General features: G+C 47.9%; 1 protein-coding gene and 1 long non-coding RNA gene across 5 annotated transcripts in view; both read right to left on the bottom strand.

Moving 5' to 3' along the window:
- The window catches only part of LOC307092730 (uncharacterized protein), a 31,131-nt gene extending 24,456 nt beyond the window's left edge, over positions 1-6,675 (bottom strand). For 2 of the 4 annotated variants that reach the window (XM_079760145.1, XM_079760144.1), the window contains exons 1-3: positions 6,459-6,675; positions 5,320-5,446; positions 5,156-5,230 (exon numbers count right to left, since the gene is read on the bottom strand). In XM_079760145.1, the coding sequence (XP_079616271.1) occupies positions 5,156-5,230; positions 5,320-5,446; positions 6,459-6,491 (235 nt within the window). In that variant the 5' untranslated portion in view covers positions 6,492-6,675. Of the gene's footprint in view, positions 1-5,155; positions 5,231-5,319; positions 5,447-6,210; positions 6,298-6,458 lie in introns of those variants that run through there. The other 2 variants (XM_079760146.1, XM_079760143.1) reach the window with 2 other exon arrangements.
- A 4,421-nt stretch (positions 6,676-11,096) lies between these two features.
- Positions 11,097-18,757, bottom strand: LOC307092810. Its single transcript, XR_013812889.1, has 3 exons — positions 18,591-18,757; positions 17,548-17,674; positions 11,097-14,210 (listed from the first exon to the last, which is right to left on the bottom strand). It is a non-coding gene; the product is annotated as an uncharacterized lncRNA (long non-coding RNA).
- Positions 18,758-19,690: the final 933 nt, after the last annotated feature.

The following is a 19,690-nucleotide window of genomic DNA, read 5'->3' as shown; positions in this document are numbered from 1 at the left end:
AAAATTTTAAAAATATATTTTATTGATTTTTTACAGAGAGGAAGGGAAAGGGATAGAGAGTTAGAAACATGGATAGGACAGAAACATCGATCATTTGCCTCCTGCACACACCCACTGGGGATGTGCCTGCAGCCAAGGTACATGCCCTTGACTGGAATCGAACCCGGGACCCTTCAGTCTGGAGGTTCGACGATCTATCCACTGAGCCAAACCGGTCAGGGCAATAAAAAAATATTTTTAACAAAAGAATGGCACAAACCCATAAAAATTAACTGAAAAAGAGCAGATGATGTTCCAGGTCAATACAAAGATATGGGTATATCCAATGTTGGTCAGGCAAGGACCAAGATTGGACAGCAGTAAAGAGAGTAAGAGGACAGGCTGAGTAGGTGAGCAAACCTACTTGGAAATGGCGTGGGTCAAAACAAAAGGGATGAAGGTGCCCCCATTGTGTCCAGAGCTGCACTAGTGTGACCCTAGTGGCCTGTTCTGTGAGGGACCTTGGGACCTTTGCTCTTAGGATCTACAGCAGCCCCTGCAACACTGCACTTTACAAATCAGAGAACCCTATAAAGTATATTGGCAGAAATCCCGATTAAAATCCCCTTGGCCACAACTTACCCCATGAATATAACAAAAATCAAGATGACAGTAAGTAATATGCACCCAAGGACAGAAAAATTAAGTACATAAAGCAAATAATTTCAGATCTGAAAGCAGAAAAAATATATTAGTAAAGAACTTCAATATTCCTCTTTCTCATAGTCTAGATCAGACCTCGCGGACCACCGGTTGGTAACCGCTGGTCTAGATCATCCCATCTGATATGAATATAGAATTACTGAAGTTTACACTTTGGAGCAACTTTAATCCTGAACATAAATAGAAAATTCCATCCAAATGCAGGAGAAAAGGCATTCTTTTTTTTTTTTTAATATATATGTTTTTTTATTGATTTCAGAGAGGAAGGGAGAGGGAGAGAGAGATAGAAACATAAATAACGAGAGAGAGAATAATTGATCGGCTGCTTCCTGCATGCCCCCTACTGGGGATCACGCCTGCAACCCCGGAATCAAACCTGGGAACCTTCAGACTGCAGGCCAAAGCTCTACGCACACTGAGCCGTTTAACCGGCTAGGGGGAGAAGAGGCATTCTTGTCAGCCACACATGAAACGATCTCTAGGTACATCAAATTGTTACCGAAAGGGGACGAGGGTGCAAATCTGCCTCAGGCCAGACTATACTGGGTGGGGTTTTTAATTTGCGTGGGCGAGATATGTCAGCAGGAGTCCGGGTGATTTTGAGAGTGCGTTTATTAAAGCTGGGGACAAAGAAACAAAGAGAGAACTTAGGGTAGAAGAAGCAACAGGAGAGAACAGGAGAGCGCTCTGGCCCCTTGGAAAGGTTATAGGAAAGCAGTGTGCCAAGCTGGGCCTGCAGTTAGCTCATTGGGATGTCGGAGACAAGGGGGAAATGGAGACAGGAGCTCAGCCAGTGTGGCTCAGTAGTTGACCGTCAACCTACAAACCAGGAGGTTGTGGTTTGATTCCTTATCAGGGCAAACATCTGGGTTGCCTGATTGATCCCTAGCGTGGGGTATGCAGGAGGCAGCTGATCAATGATTCTCTCTCTTCATTGATGTTTTTATCTCTCTCCCTTCCACTTTGAAATCAATAAAAAGTATATTTTACAAAATTAAGAAAAAATATTAGAACTGACATATATATAAAATAGAAACAAGAAAGGCAAAAAAAAAATGAGTATCATAACTAAAAACTGATGTTTTTGGTTTTTTTGTTTCTTTGTTTGTTATTCCTTTCCTGAGGATATTTTTTCCATTGCTTCAGAGAAGTGCAAGGGAGGGAAGGAGGAGGAGAGAGGAAACAGAAACACAGATGTGAGACCCGTTGACTAGTGGACTCATGCAAGGATGGGAAGTGAGCCCACAACCCAGGTACATGCCCCTGACCAAGAATTGAAGCCGAGACCATTGGATCCCTGGGCCGATGCTCTAACCATTGAGAAACACCAGGTAGGGAGAGCTGTTTTTTGATAAGACGCACAAATATGGCAAAACATTAGTTAGACTAAAACAAGAGAAACAAGATTCAAGTAAACAAAAGCAGAAATCAAAGACATAACACCTGACACTGAACCACAAAGCATCATGAGTTGTTGGGAAATGACATGGCACTGCATACAGAAAATTGTCAAGATTCCACTATAAACTTCTCAAGTTAATAAACAAATTCAGAACAGATACGGGACACAAAAATAAGCACACAAATATCACTTCCATTTTTATACACTAACAACAAAATTTTTTAAAATATATTTTTATTGATTTCATAGAGGAAGGAAGAGGGAGAGATAGAAACACCCATGATGAGAGAGAATCATGGATCAGCTGCCTCCTGCAAGTCCCCCACTGGAGATTGAGCCCACAACATGTGCCCTTGACTGGAATCGAACCTGGGATCTTTCAGTTCGCAGGCCGACGCTCTATCCACTGAGCCAAACCGGCTAGGGCATAACAAAATTTTTGATAATGAAATGAAGAAGGCAGACAAATTTACAATAGAATCAAAAACAATAGAACACTCAGAAATAAATTCAAACAAAAAGTTGAAAGGTCTGTACACTGAACACTATAAGACAGTGATGAAAGAAATGGAAGAAAACACAAATAAATGGAAACAAATCCTGTATTCTTGGCTTTGAAGATTTAATATTGAAATGTCTAGCCTGCCCTGGCTGGTCTGGCTCAGTGGATAGAGGATCAGCCTGCGGACTGAAGGGTCCCGGGTTCGATTCCGGTCAAGGGCATGTACCTTGGTTGCGGGCACATCCCCAGTAGGGGGTGTGCAGGAGGCAGCTGATCGATGTTTCTCTCTCATCGATGTTTCTAACTCTCTATCCCTCTCCCTTCATCTCTGTAAAAAAATCAATAAAATATATTTTTAAAAAAAATCTGCAAAGCACCATGAAGTGAAGTGCAGAGAAGTGTACCTCTAGCTGATAAGGAATTCATGTACAACATGTTCATGGTATTAGGAGGCCAAAATAGTTTAAAAAGGGGCAACTGGTCGCTTTGGCTCAGCGGATAGAGGATGGGCCGGCGAACTGAAGGGTCCCGGGTTCGATTCTGGTCAAGGGCACGGGCCGGGTGGTGGGCTCGATCCCCAGTGGGGGACTTATAGGAGGCAGCCGATCCGTGATCCTCTCTCATCATGGATGTTTCTATCTCTCTCTCCCTCCCTCTTCCTTCCTCTCTGAAATCAATAAAAACATATTAAAAAAAACAACAACACAAAGGTATTATTCCAATCCATGTAGTAAAAAGTAGTACAATGTTTAAAAATAAATAAATAAAAAGGAGCTAAACCTGGCTGGATGGCTCAGTTAGTTGGAGCATCATCCTGTACATCCACAGGGTGCTGGTTGGATGCCTGGTCAGGGCACATACCTAGGTTGTGGAATTAATACCTGTACGGGGTACATAAGAGAGGCAACCGATAACTTCTCCTCTCTTTCTCTCAAAACAATAAACATATACTGGGGGAGGATTTTTTTTTTATAAAAGGTTAAGGATGTAAAATTAGTTTTCTAAAAAATATGTACAAAATGATCAACAGGAATATAAAACATGCTTTTCCTCCCGGCCACTTATGGCTCAGTAGCAGAGCAAGGACCTATGAAGGAGCAGGTAAGGGTCTGACTGGAGGTCCAGCCACATATCCAGGTTGTGGGCTCAATCCCCGTGTGGGGCGTGCGGGAGGAAGCTGGCTAATGATTCTCTCCCATCATTGACATTTCTATCTCTCTCCCCCTCTCCCTTCCTCACTGAAATCAATAATGACATTTTTTAAAAAATGCTTTTCTTCCCTGGACGGTTTGGCTCGGAGGATAGAGCGTCGGCCTGCAGACTGAAGGGTCCCAGGTTCGATTCCGGTCAAGGGCACATGCCTGGGTTGCAGGCTCGATCCCCAGTGGGGGGCGTGCAGGAGGCAGCCAATCAATGATTCTCTCTCATCATGGATGTTTCACTCTCTCTCTCCCTCTTCCTTCCTCTCTGAAATCAATGAAAATATATTTTAAAAAAATGCTTTCGCCGAAACCGGTTTGGCTCAGTGGATGGAGCGTCGGCCTGCGGACTGAAGGGTCCCAGGTTCAATTCCGGTCAAGGGCATGTACCTTGGTTGCGGGCACATCTGTGCAGGAGGCAGCTGATTGATGTTTCTCTCCCATCGATGTTTCTGATTCTCTATCCCTCTCCCTTCCTCTCTGTAAAAAATCAATAAAATATATATTTTTAAAAAAATGCTTTCCCTCACTAATCAAGGTGAAATCCATTAGGATCCTTGCAAGTCTACTAACCTCCCAAATCCTTCCCTTTGAGGGTTGAGTACAGTAGGGATTAGAAAAAAAGTTAGAAAAAAGGGGGGTGACAATAACCAAATCCAACCAAACACAGCAACTGCCCAGAAAACTGGGGAAGCGAGTGGTGCCCACAGTACACGTGAGAACGAAGCACCCTTTCATGAAAGGGGGGGTATGAGGAAATGTAAAGCCGAGTCCAGGTCCCTAGAGGGAGGGAGGGTCTTTTTTTGTTGCTGAAGTGAAAGTTTATTAAACTTTAGGACAACGAGGAAAAAAGAAGGAACCTTAAAAACAGAACAGGAGACCTGGCTGGTTTGGCTCAGTGGAGAGAAGGTTGGCCTGAGGACTGAGGGGTGCTGTTTTCGATTCTGGCCGGGGGCAACATGCCCGGGTTGCAGGCTCGGTCCCTGGTGGTGGGTGTGCAGGAGGCAGCCGGTCGATAATTCTCTCTCATCATTGATGTTTCTCTCTCTCTCTCCCTCTCCCTTCCTCTCAGAAATCAATAAAAGAAATACATTTAGCCCTAACCAGTTTGGCTCAATGGAAAGAGCGTCAGTCTTGCAGACTCAAGGGTCCCAGATTCAATTCCGGTCAAGGACATGTACCTTGGTTGTGGGCACATCCCCAGTAGGGGGTGTGCAGGAGACAGCTGATGGATGATTCTCTCTCATCGATGTTTCTAACTCTGTCTCCCTTCCTCTGCAAAAAATCAATAAATTTATACACACACACACACACACACATACATATATATATTTAAAAAACAAAACATACAGAACAGGGGTGAGCCAAGGGTAGTTGCCGCTTCCCATAGCTGCCTGGGGGCAAGTCTCCTCAGGACCGTCAGAGCTTCAAACAAAAGAAACAAAGAACAATCCTGAGGGAAGGGGGTGCAGGCGAGATCAAAGAAGAACCCACCAGGACAGGGATGGTCTTACCCTGTGAGGACACGAGGGCAAAATTCTCCAGCATCACATCGAGGTACAGGCGTCTCTGAGCCTCGTCCAGGAGGCGCCATTCCGTCCTGGAGAAGTACACGGCGACATCCTCAAAGGACACACCAACCTGTCGGAATGAATACAACCGAGTCAGCAACAGTCTGTCGGAGAACCCACAATCCTGCTCTTCCCCACAACCCACCACCTCCAGGGGCCCCCAGTTCGGAGAAGACACCCAGCCTTGGTGCCGGTGCTGCGTGCTCTGTCATCACAGTCCCGTTAATCACTCTGATCACCCTCCCAACCACAGGCGGGACAGGGGGAAGGGGAGGGGAGGCAGGTAAATGCCATCTGAGCTCTGGGCCATGCCGGAAGGGCTCCATCATGACTGCCATGCAAACCCACGGGGATGTCCCAGATCATTCCTGCAGGACACAGCAACACATGGGCTATGGCCCTGGCCGGTGTGGCTCAGTGGATAGAGCGTCGGCCTGTGGACTGAAGGGTCCCAGGTTCGATTCCGGTCAAGGGCATGGACCTTGGTTGCGGGCACATCTCCAGTAGGGGGCGTGCAGGAGTCAGCTGATCGATGTTTCTAGCTCTCTGTCTCCCTTGCTCTCTGTAAAAAAAATCTATAAAATATACTTAAAAAGCCCTGACTGGTGTGGCTCAGTGGATAGACGTCAGCCTGCGTACTGAGGGGGTCCCGGGTTCGATTCCGGTCAAGGGCATGTACCTTGGTTGTAGGCACATCCCCAGTGGGGGGGGGGTGGGGTGTGCAGGAGGCAGCTGATCGATGTTTCTCTCTCATCGATGTTTCTAACTCTCTATCCCTCTCCTTTCCTCTCTGTAAAAAATCAGTAAAATATATATTTTTTAAAAAAGAGCTACCACATGTGCAAGCCTCCATCCCGGCCGCTCCCGGGTTTAGCCGCACGCGTCCAGCTGCTCACGGGATGTTTCCCCTCACTGTCCCCGGGGGCCCCTCAGCCCCTCCCCGCCACACCGGGTGTACCCCACGAGCGCCCCACGGTCCCCACGCGGGGCCTGGGCTGCAGGAGGGAGAAGGGCGCCCCGCCCCGCCCGCCGGGTGCGGGGTTGGGTGAGGGAGGCGGGGAGGCCGGGGGGGACGCGCTCACCTCAGCCGGGCGCCTCGGCGCGGCCTCTGCCATCGGACTCTGCGGGCGGAGCAGGCGGGCGAGCACGCGGCACCCTCCCGCCCTGAAGCGGGTCCCTCGCGGGGTCGCCGAGCCTCAGGCCTCCGGCTGTGCGGCGGGGACCGCGCCTCCTCGGCGCCTTCTCCGTCCTGTCACCTCAAAACCCCTCGGAGCCACCCAAAGGCGGAACAGACAGCGCCCCGACGAGGCCGGAAGTCCCGGTGGAAATATCCCGGAAATGCTTTCCAGCTGATCTCTCCCCGGCTGGACGCAGCGCACGGCCTTCTGGGTGATGTAGTTCCAAGCGCTCCAGAGGCCACAGGCTGGCTCTAGTGAGCAAATAGGACATTTGCCCCTGGAGGGAGTGTAAAGGGATGCTGCTCCCTGGAGGGAAGGGCTGGCTCCCGGTTCACTGCAGCCAACTCTCCTTTCTGACCCCAACGACCTGCAGATTGGTTCCCACAAGTCTGGGCACCCCCTCCCCTCAGATGCCAGTTGCAAGCCCAGATGTTATCTGTGTTTCAGCGTGAAAGATCGGACAGAGGCCAAAAACCAGGACGCCAGGCTTTACTAGAGGAGAAGGACCTGCCGGGCTGTCTCCAAGGGGAGAACAGCAGCCCATGCAGAGGGGAACCCGCTTTTGAGGGGAGGAATGGAAAGGGATGGGGCTTAGTGTACTCGGCACGCGCTGATGGGTGGCTTAATGTATAGTCCATATAAGGTACATAGTCACTCAGGTACGTAGGGACAAGGGCTCAGGGTATGTGGCAGGTGCTGATTGGTGGGTCCATGTATAGTCCATATAAGGTACATAGTCACTCAGGTACATAGGACAAGGGCTCAGGGTATTTGGCAGGTGCTGATTGGTGGGTCCATGTATAGTCCATATAAGGGGCCTGGTTAGGTCCTCAGGTATGTCCAGGCTGCAGGTGCAGGTTACGTCACACTCTGCCCACCCGTTGGGGGAAGGGAGGATCTATGAAGTATAACAGGCTATTTTTAAAAATATATAGGTTGAATTTTTAATATGTTTTTTTAAATTGATTTTAGAGACAGAGGAAGGGGCCGAGATAGAACGGTGGAGAGGGAAATACACCTGCACGCCCCCTACTGGGGATGCAGCTGACCCCGGGGCAGGTATGGTGACCTAAATGGAACTGGGGATCTCTCTTTTTAAAAAAATATATTTTATTGATTTTTTACAGAGAGGAAGGGAGAGGGATAGAGAATCAGAAACATCGATCAGCTGCCTCCTGCACACCCCCCACTGGGGATGTGCCCGCAACCAAGGCACATGCCCCTGACCGGAATCGAACCCGGGACCCTTGAGTCCACAGGCCGACGCTCTATCCACTGAGCCAAACCGGTTTCGGCTGTAGATGCTTTTAAAAATAGATTCATTGATTGATTGATTTCAGAGAGGAAGGGTGAGGGAAGAGAGAGTTAGAAACATCAATGATGAGAGATAATTGACCGGCTGCCTCGGCGCCCCGAGGAACCTCAGAGGGAAGGCCCAACGCCTCCGCCTCCCACACAGTTGACCCCAGGATCCCGCGTCCTCCTGGGTCAGGCCCCTGCGCTGCTCCCCGTGCGGCCCCTCACCCTCTCCCGCCCCCGTCACACCGGGGTCACCCCCTGCGCCTCGCGGGCCTGACGCGGGGCCTGGGCTGCAGACCGGCTGCAGGGTCAGGAGGGGAAGGGGGAGGCCCGGGGACACGCTCACCTCATCCGGGCACCTCGGCGCGGCCGCCGCCATGGGACTCTGCGGGCTGAGCGGCCGGAACGTGGACCCTGTCCCGCCCGGAAGCGGGTCCCTCGCGGGGTCCCCGAGCCTCACCCCCGTCGGTGGCGGGACCAGCGGACACTCGGGCCTTCCCCTCCTCCGGGTGCCTGAACCCAAGCCCCTTCGCACTTGGCTCTGACTCAGTCAGCGACCCCAGCTGAGAAGAAATGCCCCGGAAGTCCCACCCTCGCATTGGGGGTCTACCGGAAACGCCTGTTCTGCGCCCTCAATGGCTCAAGGCTCTGTATTTCACGCAGGGCCTTCTGGGTAATAAGGGACCTGCGATCCAGTCAGTGAAGGTGACCAGAACTTTCCCACCAGCCTCCGGCAGGAAATAGGGGACCCACCGCTATGGACGCTGGGACATGACAGTCACTGTGCAAGGGATTCCTGGGAAATGGCCACAGAAGGCAGTCAGCAAGCCCTGGGCGGGGCGCCCGGGCGATTAGAACACATTCCCGATGTGCCTAACGCAGCTTGGATCCCGGTCAGGGCACGTGAACGAATCAGCCAATGAAGGCGAAAATAATTAGGATAACAAGTCAGTGCTCTTCTTCTTTTTTAAAAAAAAATATTTTATTGATTTACAGAGAGGAATAGATAGTTAGAAACATCCATGAGAAACATCGATCAGCTGCCTCCTGCATACCCCCTTCTGGGGTTGTGTCCACAACCAAGATACGTGCCCTTGACCAGAATCAACCTGGGACCCTCCAGTCCGCAGGCCGACGCTCTATCCACTGAGCCAAACCGGTTAGAGTAAATCAGTGCTTCTTTCTCCTTCCTCAACAACTCTAAAAAACCACAAGGTAAACAATTTTTAAATATATATTTTGTTATTGATTTAGGAGTGGAAGGGAGAGGGAGAGAGAAACATCAATGATGAGACTTATTGATCAGCTGCCTCCTACTCGCCCCACACTGCAGATGGAGCTTGCAACCTGGGTAAGTGCCCTGACTGGGAATCGGTATGGGACCTCCTGTTTCATGGGTCAATGCTCAACCACTGAGCCAGGTTTGCCGGGCTCAACCTCAGTTCTTGAGTTCAGCTAAGAAGAAATTCAGAGCCATAGATCTCTAGTGCAAGGGAAAATTTACTCAGCAGGGCCATGAGAGGAAGGAAGAAGAGTGTTAGGCTGTTAGTCTGCCCTGAAGCAGGTGGATAAGCTACAACTCTGCCTCTGGTTCCAACGGAAAACTCTCTTGTCTATGTCAGTGAATGTGTACTATCCACTGATGAACGCTGTTTTATTCGTATGGTCATTTTTAGTGCATATCCTAAGACTTATGTAGTTCCTTTTAGCAATCTTATTTTTTATATATATATATTTTTTAATTGATTTTTTTACAGAGAGGAAGGGAGAGGGAAAGAGAGTTAGAAACATCAATGAGAAACATGGATCAGCTGCCTCTTGCACACCCCCTAATGGGGATGTGCCCGCAACCAGGGTACATGCCCTTGACCGGAATCGAACCTGGGACCCTTCAGTCCGCAGGCTGACGCTCTATCCACTGAGCCAAACCGGTTTGGCACAATCTTATTTTTTTAAATATATTTTCATTAATTTCAGACAGGAAGCAAGAGAGGAAGAGAGATAGAAACATCAATGATGAGAGAGAATCATGAATAGGCTGCCGCCTGCATGCTCCCTACTGGGAATCAAGCCCGTAACCTGGGCATGTGCCCTGACCAGGAATCTAACTGTCACCCCCATGGTTCATAGTTCGATGCTCAACCACTGAGCCACGCTGACTGAGCCAATATATAAATTTCAAAGTAAACCAGAAAAAAAATTAATAAAAAAATTAATGATTCCCATTGTATAAGTTATAGAAAACACAAAGGTATCTTTACTAAGGAAAAGAAGTTCCTGGGAAAGTTGGGAAGGGAAGGGAGATTATAAAAGGACAAGGCAATGCCCTGACTGGTTTGGCTTGGTAGATGGATTGAACCCGGGACCCTTGATTCCGCAGGCCGACGCTCTATCCACTGAGCCAAACCGGTTAGGGCGCCCCCCCCCCCCTTTTTTTTAAATGCCCCTGACCAGAATCAAAACTGGGACATTTCAGTCCACAGTCCGAAGCTCTATCCACTGAGCCAAACCAGCTAGGGCGATCTCAGGGTGATTTCTGAATCTCCTGAAACTCATAGCATCCAGGCTTCAAATGAGGGCCAGAAAGCCCTGCCATCTACCCTAGAAGGTTGCTGGCAGGAATGGAAACTTGGCAAAACCAGTGAGCTCTATGTTGCCATTATACTGTCCCCAAGAAGAACACCAAGTTGGATATCCCCATATAAAAGTTCACCCTTCGCCCTAGCTGGTTTGGCTAAGTTGCTAGAGCGTTGGCTTGCAGACAAGTTTCCAGCTTGGATTCTGGTCAAGGGCACATGCCTGGGTTGTGGGCTCGATCCCCAGTAGGGGGCGTGCTGGAGGCAACTGTTCAATGATTCTCTCATTATTGTTGTTTCTATCTTTCTCTCTTTCTCCCTTCCACTCTGAAATCAATACAAATACTTTTTTAAAAAAGTTCACCCTTGCCCTAACTGGTTTGGCTCAGTGGATAAGAGCACCGGTCTGCGGACTGAAGGGTCCCAGGTTCAATTCCGATCAAGGGCATGTGCGTTGGTTGCGGGCACATCCCCAGTGGGAGGTGTGCAGGAGGTGGCTGATCAATGTTTCTCTCTCATTGATATTTCTGACTCTCTGTCCCTCTCTCTTCCTCTCTGTAAAAATCAATAAAATACATAAAAAAAAAAAAGTTCACCCTTCACACTTGTGGATTCAAATTATGTTTATAAAACATACCACATAGTAAATAGAACAACCAAAATAAAATAGAACTTTCAGAGTAGGGATTTATACAGAAGATAATCCACATACACTGCACTCATAGGGCCTTTCTCCTGTGTAGAAACCAAAGCAATGTGCAGGAAACCGTTCAGGCTGGTGACATGGAAGTTGAAAAAATTCATGGGAGAACATGGCCCTCTAGCCAGACTCATGTCATATTCTCTGAGCCCAGTGTGAACTGTTGAGGTTACTCCTAATTTCCTCCAATAAATGGGAGAAGAGAAGTCAGCTTCCTTGAGCAAATGAGGACACTAACTGACACAAACGGTGGAAACCAGTTATGTGAGAGAGTGATATGGCTTTGAAAACAGAAAATGGCAGGTTAGAAACTGCAACATACATATACACACGTCTCACATAACTACAACTTACTGGTCAAGGTTGTCTCCCAACTTTGATAACTAGACATAGGAGACTGAATACGGACAGATGGCTTCTCATGGATTCTTCCAGTCATTAAGGTAGAAAATTTCGCATTCCCTTGCAGGTCTGAAATATGTCTCTAGTGCAAACTCTACACTGTACGATAAGGAAAATTCTTTCGGAAAAGGATTTCCCACATTCCATGCGGTCCTAAGACAATTCTACTGAGTGAACTGACAGGTACTGAAACACTGGCAAACTATGGGTAAAAGACTTTTCACATTTGCTACAACATATAGCCTTCATCCTACGTGAACTCTAAGAAAAAAGCAAACACCATAGATACACCTTAAAACATTTCATACATTCACTACACTCATGAGACCTTTTACCAATATTAAGTCTCAGGTGCTAAGAAAGGGAAGATTTATGGCTAAAGGATTTAGCTTATTTTTTGCAATCAAACACCTTTCTCCCGTGTGAACTATAGACTGTTAATTGGAGTAGAAAGTATCCTTAAAAGATTTCGGGGGGGGGGGGGTGGGGAGAGGGAAGGGGAGAAGATCTTCCATATTCACTACAATCCTGAGGCCTTTGTGTGAATACGCTGGTGTTCAACAAGGTGATGTCTCCGGATAAAGGATTTCCCACATTCAATGCACACATAAGGCCTTTCTCCTGTGTGAGTTCTTTGATGTCGAATGAGTGCTGAGCTACAGGGAAAAGATTTCCCGCATTCACTACACTCATAAGGCTTTAATCCGGTGTGGACACTCTGATGATAACGTAGGCCTGTTCCAGTTGAAAAAGATTTCTCACATTCTCTACACTGATAAGGCTTTTCTCCAGTGTGAACCCTCCAATGTTCAATGAGGTAAGAATTTGTTCTAAAGGATTTCCCACATTCAGTACACTCATAAGGCCTTTTGTTTGTATGAACTCTCTGATGTTTACGGAGGGCGTAATTAGTGGTAAAAGATAATCCACATACACTGCACTCATAGGGCCTTTCTCCTGTGTGAATTCTCAGATGTGTAAGAAAGTAACATTTTTGGGTGAAGGATTTGCCACATTCACTGCACTCATAAGGCCTGTCTCCTGTATGAATTCTCTGATGATTTCTGAGGTTGAAACCAGAAGCAAAAAACTCCCCACATTCATTGCACTGATGTGGCCTTGCTCCTGTGTGAACTCTCTGGTGTGTAATAAGGTGATGCCTTTGGATAAAAGATTTCCCACAGTCACTGCACTTATAGGGTCTTTCTCCACTGTGCACTCTCTTGTGATTAATAAGCTTGGAACCAGCTGAAAAAGATTTCCCACATTCAGTACACTGATGAGGCCTTACTCCAGTGTGAACTATTTGGTGTATATGAAGGTGTAGTCTTAGCATAAACGATTTCCCACATTCACTGCACTGATGAGGTCTTTCCTTTCTGTGTACTCTCTGATGCTGATTGAGGATGAAAACGGATGTAAAAGAGTTCCCACATTCACTACACTCATAAGACTGTCTTCCGCTATGAACTATCTGGTGTTGAGTGAGGTAAGATTGTTGGCTGAAGGATTTCCAACATTCACTGCACTCATAAGGCCTTTTTCCTGTGTGAACTCTCTGGTGTAGAATGAGTATAGAACTACCGGTAAAGGTTCTCCTACATTTTCTGCACTGAAAAGGCCTTTCTCCTGTGTGCATTCTCCGGTGTAGAATAAGGACTGATCTCCTGGTGAAAGATTTCCCACACTCAAGGCACTCATGAGGCCTTTCTCCAGTGTGAACTCTCCAATGCAGAATGAGGTAAAACTTCCTTCTAAAGGACTTCCCACATTGCGTGCACTCATAACGCCTTTCTCCGGAGTGAACTGTCCGTTGTCGAATGAGGATGGCTCTCCGGCTAAAAGATGGCACACATTCACGGCACAAGTCACATTTTTTCCCAGTGTGACTTCTCCAGGGATAAATAAGGACAGATTTGGGATAAAAAGACTTCTCACAGTTGCCGCACTTATACTGCCCTGGCCCACAATGAAATCTTCGATGCTGACTGAGGGCTGAGGTTCGCCTAAAAGACTGGCCACATTGGCCACACACGTGAAGGCTTTTACCTGTATGCACTCTCTGGTGAATGGCGAATGAAGACTGATCCCTGAATGTTTTCCCACATTCAGGGCGCACAACACACTGTCTTCCAGGGTGGATCTCTGGGACCGGAGCGTGTGTCTTTCTGGGGCGGAAGGTTTTCTTACAGTCTCCCCGGGTAAAGCGACTTTTTCTGATTTGTACAGTTGCCCAGCACTGGGTGGTTTTGTTGGGCTCCTCTCTGGTGTGAGTCGTCGGCTGCTGGAGATGTTCTGAGTTGGCCAGGAAATCCTTCCCAACTTCATCACAGGGAAAGGGCTTCTCTGAAACATGGAATTCATAGCTCTTCACCAGCAGGGCCCTGTCTGCACTGCTTCTGAAGGGCTTCTTTGCCAGGTGCTGCTTCTGGTGATTTTGGAAGTTTGCACCCAAATAAAATTCTTTCATACACACCCCACACCTGACCACGTTCTGGCTGTGAGGGGTTCCTTGGTGCTCAGCCAACTGGAATATGTCTCTCAAGACTGGACCACAGCTCTCACAGAAGTGGGTCTTCTGGGAAGACAGAGCTGCCTTGGAGGGGCTGGACTGTGAAACTCCTGCAGAAACACGCTGTTCACAGGGAGCTGCTGCATCCTCTGCTCCACAGCAGGGACCTGGATGTAAATAAATGCTAATGAAGTACAGGTTGACTATAAGAAAAGGGCAATGCAGGGGTGTGGAATTGGCCTGGGAGAGATCAAGGTGGGGTTGGGGGGAGGAGATATACGTAATACTTCTAACAATAAATAATTGAAATTAAAAAAAAAAAATAATAAGCCCTGACCAGTTTGGCTCAGTGGATGGAGCGTCGGCCTGCGAACTGAAGGGTCCCAGGTTCGATTCAGTCAAGGGCATGTACCCCGGTTGCGGGCACATCCCCAGTAGGGGGTGTGCAGGAGACAGCTGATTGATGTTTCTCTCTCATCGATGTTGATGTTTCTAACTCTCAATCCCTCTCACTTCCTCTCTGTAAATAATCAATAAAATATATCTTTAAAAAATAAAAAAGAATTGAAATTAAAAAAAAGATGATGCTATCATAAATGTGTATCTGTCATATTTAGGAATAAGTCTATGGGATGCTTTTCAAAGAAGGGAATCAATATATGTTTGGGAATGTGGCCACGGTATGACTACAGCTTTCAGGTAAAGAATGGTGGCGCCCTCACCAGAGGCAGATAATCATAGTTGTAACACCCAGGAGGGAGGCTTATTGTAAAACCTGTTCCTCTGCTGAAACATTTTTTTTTAAATTTTATTATTATTATTAATTTTTTTTTCTGAAACATTCTTGTAAAACCTCTACCTCTGGTGACATGAGGCTGTGTAAAAGCACACTGTTTTTTTCCTATACCCAGGAAAAACCAATTGCCACCGAGTAAGGGTGTTTCAAGGCCAACAAGGTAAGGATGCGTGCTTGTCTTGTGGCACGTGTGGAGCAATACTGCAGAGCAATAGAGGAAGAAATGAGAGAAATGTGTGAGATAGGAAGTCCAGAGAGGTGGAGATTCTCCATGGACAGGGGTCTGAGTAAAAATATAGTGGTATTAACTTAGGAAGGAAAAGTAGAAATGGGGTTTGGTACCAGCAACGACAACAAAATACAGGATAAATATAAAATGCTGCCCTAGTCCAGGGGTCGGCAAACTCATTAGTCCACAGAGCCAAATATCAACAGGACAATGATTGAAATTTCTTTTGAGAGCCAAATTTTTTAAACTTAAACTTCTTCTAACGCCACTTCTTCAAAATAGACTCGCCCAGGCCGTGGTATTTTGTGGAAGAGCCACACTCAAGGGGCCAAAGAGCCGCATGTGGCTCGTGAGCCGCAGTTTGCCAACCACAGCTCTAGCTGGTTTGGCTCAGTGGATAGAGTATCGGCCTGTGGACTGAAGGGTCCCAGGTTCGATGCCGGTCAAGGGCATGTACCTCGGTTGCGGGCACATCCCCATTGGGGGGTGTGCAGGAGGCAGCTGATTGATGATTCTCTCTCATCGATGTTTCTAACTATCCCTCTCCCTTCCTCTCTGTAAAAAAATCAATAAAATATATATTTTTTAAAAAATCAATAAAATATATTTTTTTAAAAAGAGAGTAGCTTATACTATTGTCAGTAGCTATACTTATAGACAAAATAGACTTTAAATCAAAACCTGTTACAAGAGACTAAGAACGTCATTATACAATGATAAAGATATCAATTCATTAAGATATATAACCAGCGCCCTGGCTGGGTAGCTCATTTGGTTAGAGCAGTGGTCGGCAAACTGCGGCTTGCGAGCCACATGCGGCTCTTTGGCCACTTGAGTGTGGCTCTTCCACAAAATACCATGGCCTGGGCGAGACCATTTTGAAGAAGTGGCCTTAGAAGAATTTTAAGTTTAAAAAATTTGGCTCTCAAAAGAAATTTCAATCGTTGTACTGTTGATATTCGGCTCTGTGGGCTAATGAGTTTGCTGAACACTGGGTTAGAGCATATTCCTGATACACCAAGGTCATGGGTTTGGTCCCTTGGTCAGCAGATGTACAAGAATCAACCAATAAATGCATAAGTAAGTGTAACAACAAATGTCTCCTTTCCTCTCTCTCTAAAATTAATAAACATTTTATTTCAAAAAAGGGGATATAAGCATTATAAATTTATATGCGCCCAAAATCAATGCAACTACATATATTAAGCAAATATTAACAGACTGGACTATAGCAAGGGCAGCCAACAGAATCATGACAGCACACTTCAATACTCATCTCTCTGGTATGTATAGTTCATCCAGACAGAAAATCTATAAGGAAATATTTGACTTGAACAACACTTTATACCAACTAAATTAAACAAATATATAAAAGACACTTTGTCTAACTATAGCAGTATATACATCTCAAGTAGACACAGAACATTCTCTCAAAGAGATCATATGCTCGGTTATAAGTCTTAACAAATTTAGGAAAACTGAAAGCATATTGAGAATTTTATCTGGCCCTAACCGGTTTAGCTCAGTGGATAGAGCGTCGGCCTGTGGACTGAAGGGTCCCAGGTTCGATTCCGGTCAAGGGCATGTACCTTGGTTTCAAGCACTTCCCCAGTAGGGGGTGTGCAGGAGGCAGCTGATCCATGTTTCTAACTCTCTATCCCTCTCCCTTCCTCTCTGTAAAAAATCAAGAAAATATATATATATATATTTTAAAAAAGAGAACTAAGAAAACTATAACCCCTGCGAACGGGTCTTGAAAAACAGCCCCTGGTGTACTTAAGTAGTGAGCAGGACAACGCCTACAATTCAGCTAAAGGAAGGGTTCAAAAGAAGGACTGTGGCCCGGCCAATGTTGCTCAGTGGTTGAGCATCAACCTATGAGCCAGGAGGTCACGGTTCCATTCCCGGTCAGGGCACAGGCCAGGGTTATGGGCTCCATCCCCAGTGTGGGGCTTGCAGGAGGTAGCTGATCAATAATTCTCATCATTGCCCTAACCGGTGTGGCTCAGTGGATAGAGCGACAGCCTGTGGACTGAAAGGTCCCAGGTTCGATTCCAGTCAAGGGCATGTACCTTAGTTTCGGGCACATCCCCAGTTGGGGGCGTGCAGGAGGCAGCTGATCGATGTTTCTCTCTCATCAATGTTTCTAACTCTCTATCCCTCTCCCTTCTTCTCTGTAAAAAAAAATAAAAAATATATATATATTAAGAAATATTAAAACAACAACAACAAAAGACCTTGGATCTGGACACACGACCGGGCCAGGGAGGGTGCAAGCACAGTGGAATGCATTAGGCTCACGGCATCCCATCCCTATAAGAGTTCAGTGTAGCAGGTATTGGGCTGCAGCAGAGACAAGAGGGCAGGGCCTGGGGTCCACAGGGGAACATGTGGGGTCCACAGAGCAGCCTCTGGGGAAAGGAAGGGGAGGCAGGGCAGAGCCTAGTCCAAGTTGCCGGTGAGACAGTGAGAGTCTTACCCAGAGAGGAGGCAAGGGTCAAGTTCTCCAGCATCACATCACGGTACAGGCGTCTCTGAGCCTCATCCAGGAGCCCCCACTCCTTCCGGGAGAAGTACACGGCCACGTCATCAAAGGTCACACGGTCCTGGCGAGATGGGGACAGAGGAAACCATACACTTTTGTGCCGTGCTCAGTAAGGCCAGGGGTGAACCTGAGGGGGGCGGTGGGTGGTGAAGGATTAAAGAAGACAGACAAGAGAATAAAGCTGGGGCTAGGTGGGAGGCTGCCCTCTGATGGAGAGACAATGCCACAGCCTGCAAGTCCTTATTTTATAGCCAGATTCCAGGAGGCAAAGGAAGGGCCTGGTCAGGATGTTTACAAAGTTCTCCCGGGTTTCGAATCTACTCAGTTTCATGCACCTAAACTCCATCAAGCTTTGTTGTGGCAGCACTTGCTGCACCTCCTACCTCACTCAGCCACCTGGGACCACAGGTTCGGACCATAAGGTCAAGCTTACAACCACAGCCTTTGGCTATACCTGTGCTGGGAGTGGCTTTGCCCTCCAAGCTGGGACTTGCACGTGGTTTGCCACGAGCCCTCTCATTAGTCTGAGGCTTGAACCTGTCCACACGCTGTAGCCGCTCTGCACACACGTTGTCTTTCTGAGACCCTCCCGGCCCATCCCCTCACACACCTGCCCACCGCTCCTCCTCCTCCTCCAGGGCGACCTCCCTCCGAGGAGACACCAGGCCCTGGGGACCCTGATGTCTGCTCACTTATTAGGGTTCCATAGTGACTGTGTTTAGCCCTCAGCAAGGGCAGTGGGGACATGGGTGTCTTCACTTCACCCTCAGGCGCCAGAAGGGCGCTGGGATTTCGGGCGCGAAAACCCCCTTTTCCACCGGGCACGGTCCTGCTGGCGCCTCAGGAGCCGCAACCCTCTTCTCCGCCCTCGACCTGCCTCACGGACGCGGGGCCTGGGCTGCCGGAGGGACGGGCGCCCGCCCCCGGGGCTGCGGGGTCTGGTCGGGGAGGCGGGGAGGCCCCGCGGACACGCTCACCTCAGCCGGGCGCCTGGGCGCGGCCGCCGCCATCGGGCTCTGCGGGCGGGGCGGCGGGCGAAGAGGGGGACCCCGTGGGGTCGCCGAGCCTCACACCCGCGTCTGTGCGGCGGGGACCACACCCCTTTCTTGCCTCTTCAAATCCCCGTCACCCTGAACCCAGCGGATCCTGCCCGACCTGAAAAAATGCCCGCCTAGAAGGGGGGCAGTAATCGCCCCGCCCCCTATGGCGACGTCACACGGAAAGGATCACATTCTGATTTGTCATTGGCTCAACCTGGCGCATGGCCTTCTGGGTAATGTAGTTCCCAGCGCTCTGGGGCTTGCGTGGACGTTCTTCAGGCTGGCCTGCTAGGTTTGCTACTGGACAAGCCTGTAAAAGTAGTGTTCCTATTATTATTTTTTTAAAAAATATATTTTATTGATTTTTTACAGAGAGGAAGGGAGAGGGAGAGAGAGTTAGAAACATGGATGAGAGAGAAACATCGATCAGCTGTCTCCTGCACACCCCATAATGGGGATGTGCCAGCAACCAAGGTACATGCCCTTGCCCTAACTGATTTGGCTCAGTGGATGGAGTGTCGACCTGAGGACTCAAGGGTCCTGGGTTCGATTTCAGACAAGGTTCCTTGGTTGTGGGCACATCCCCATTGTGGGGTGTGCAGGAGGCAGCTGATTGATGTTTCTCTCTCATCGATGTTTCTGACTCTCTCTCCCTCTCCCTTCCTCTCTGTAAAAAATCAATAAAATATATTAAAAAAAAAAATAGGTACGTGCCCTTGACCGGAATCGAACCTGGGACCCTTCAGTCCGCAGGCCGACGCTCTATCCACTGAGCCAAACCAGTTAGGGCTCTATTATTATTTTTTAAATATATTTTTATTTATATCAGAGAGGAAGGGAGGAGAGAGAATCATTGATTGGCTGCCTCCTGCATGCCCGCCGCTGGGGATCGAGCCAGCAACCTAGGCATGGGCCCATGACCAGAATCCAACTGGGGACCCTTCAGTCTGCAGGCCGAAGCTCTATCCACTGAACCAAAGCAGCTAGGGCTGTTTCTATTATTATGTTATTGTTTAAATTTTTAAAAACTTTTTCTT

This window comes from Cnephaeus nilssonii (genome assembly GCF_951640355.1).
Source record: "Cnephaeus nilssonii genome assembly, chromosome: 20".
In the NCBI taxonomy this organism is placed as follows: domain Eukaryota; kingdom Metazoa; phylum Chordata; class Mammalia; order Chiroptera; family Vespertilionidae; genus Cnephaeus; species Cnephaeus nilssonii.
This window is presented reverse-complemented; position numbering and strand designations above follow the sequence as displayed.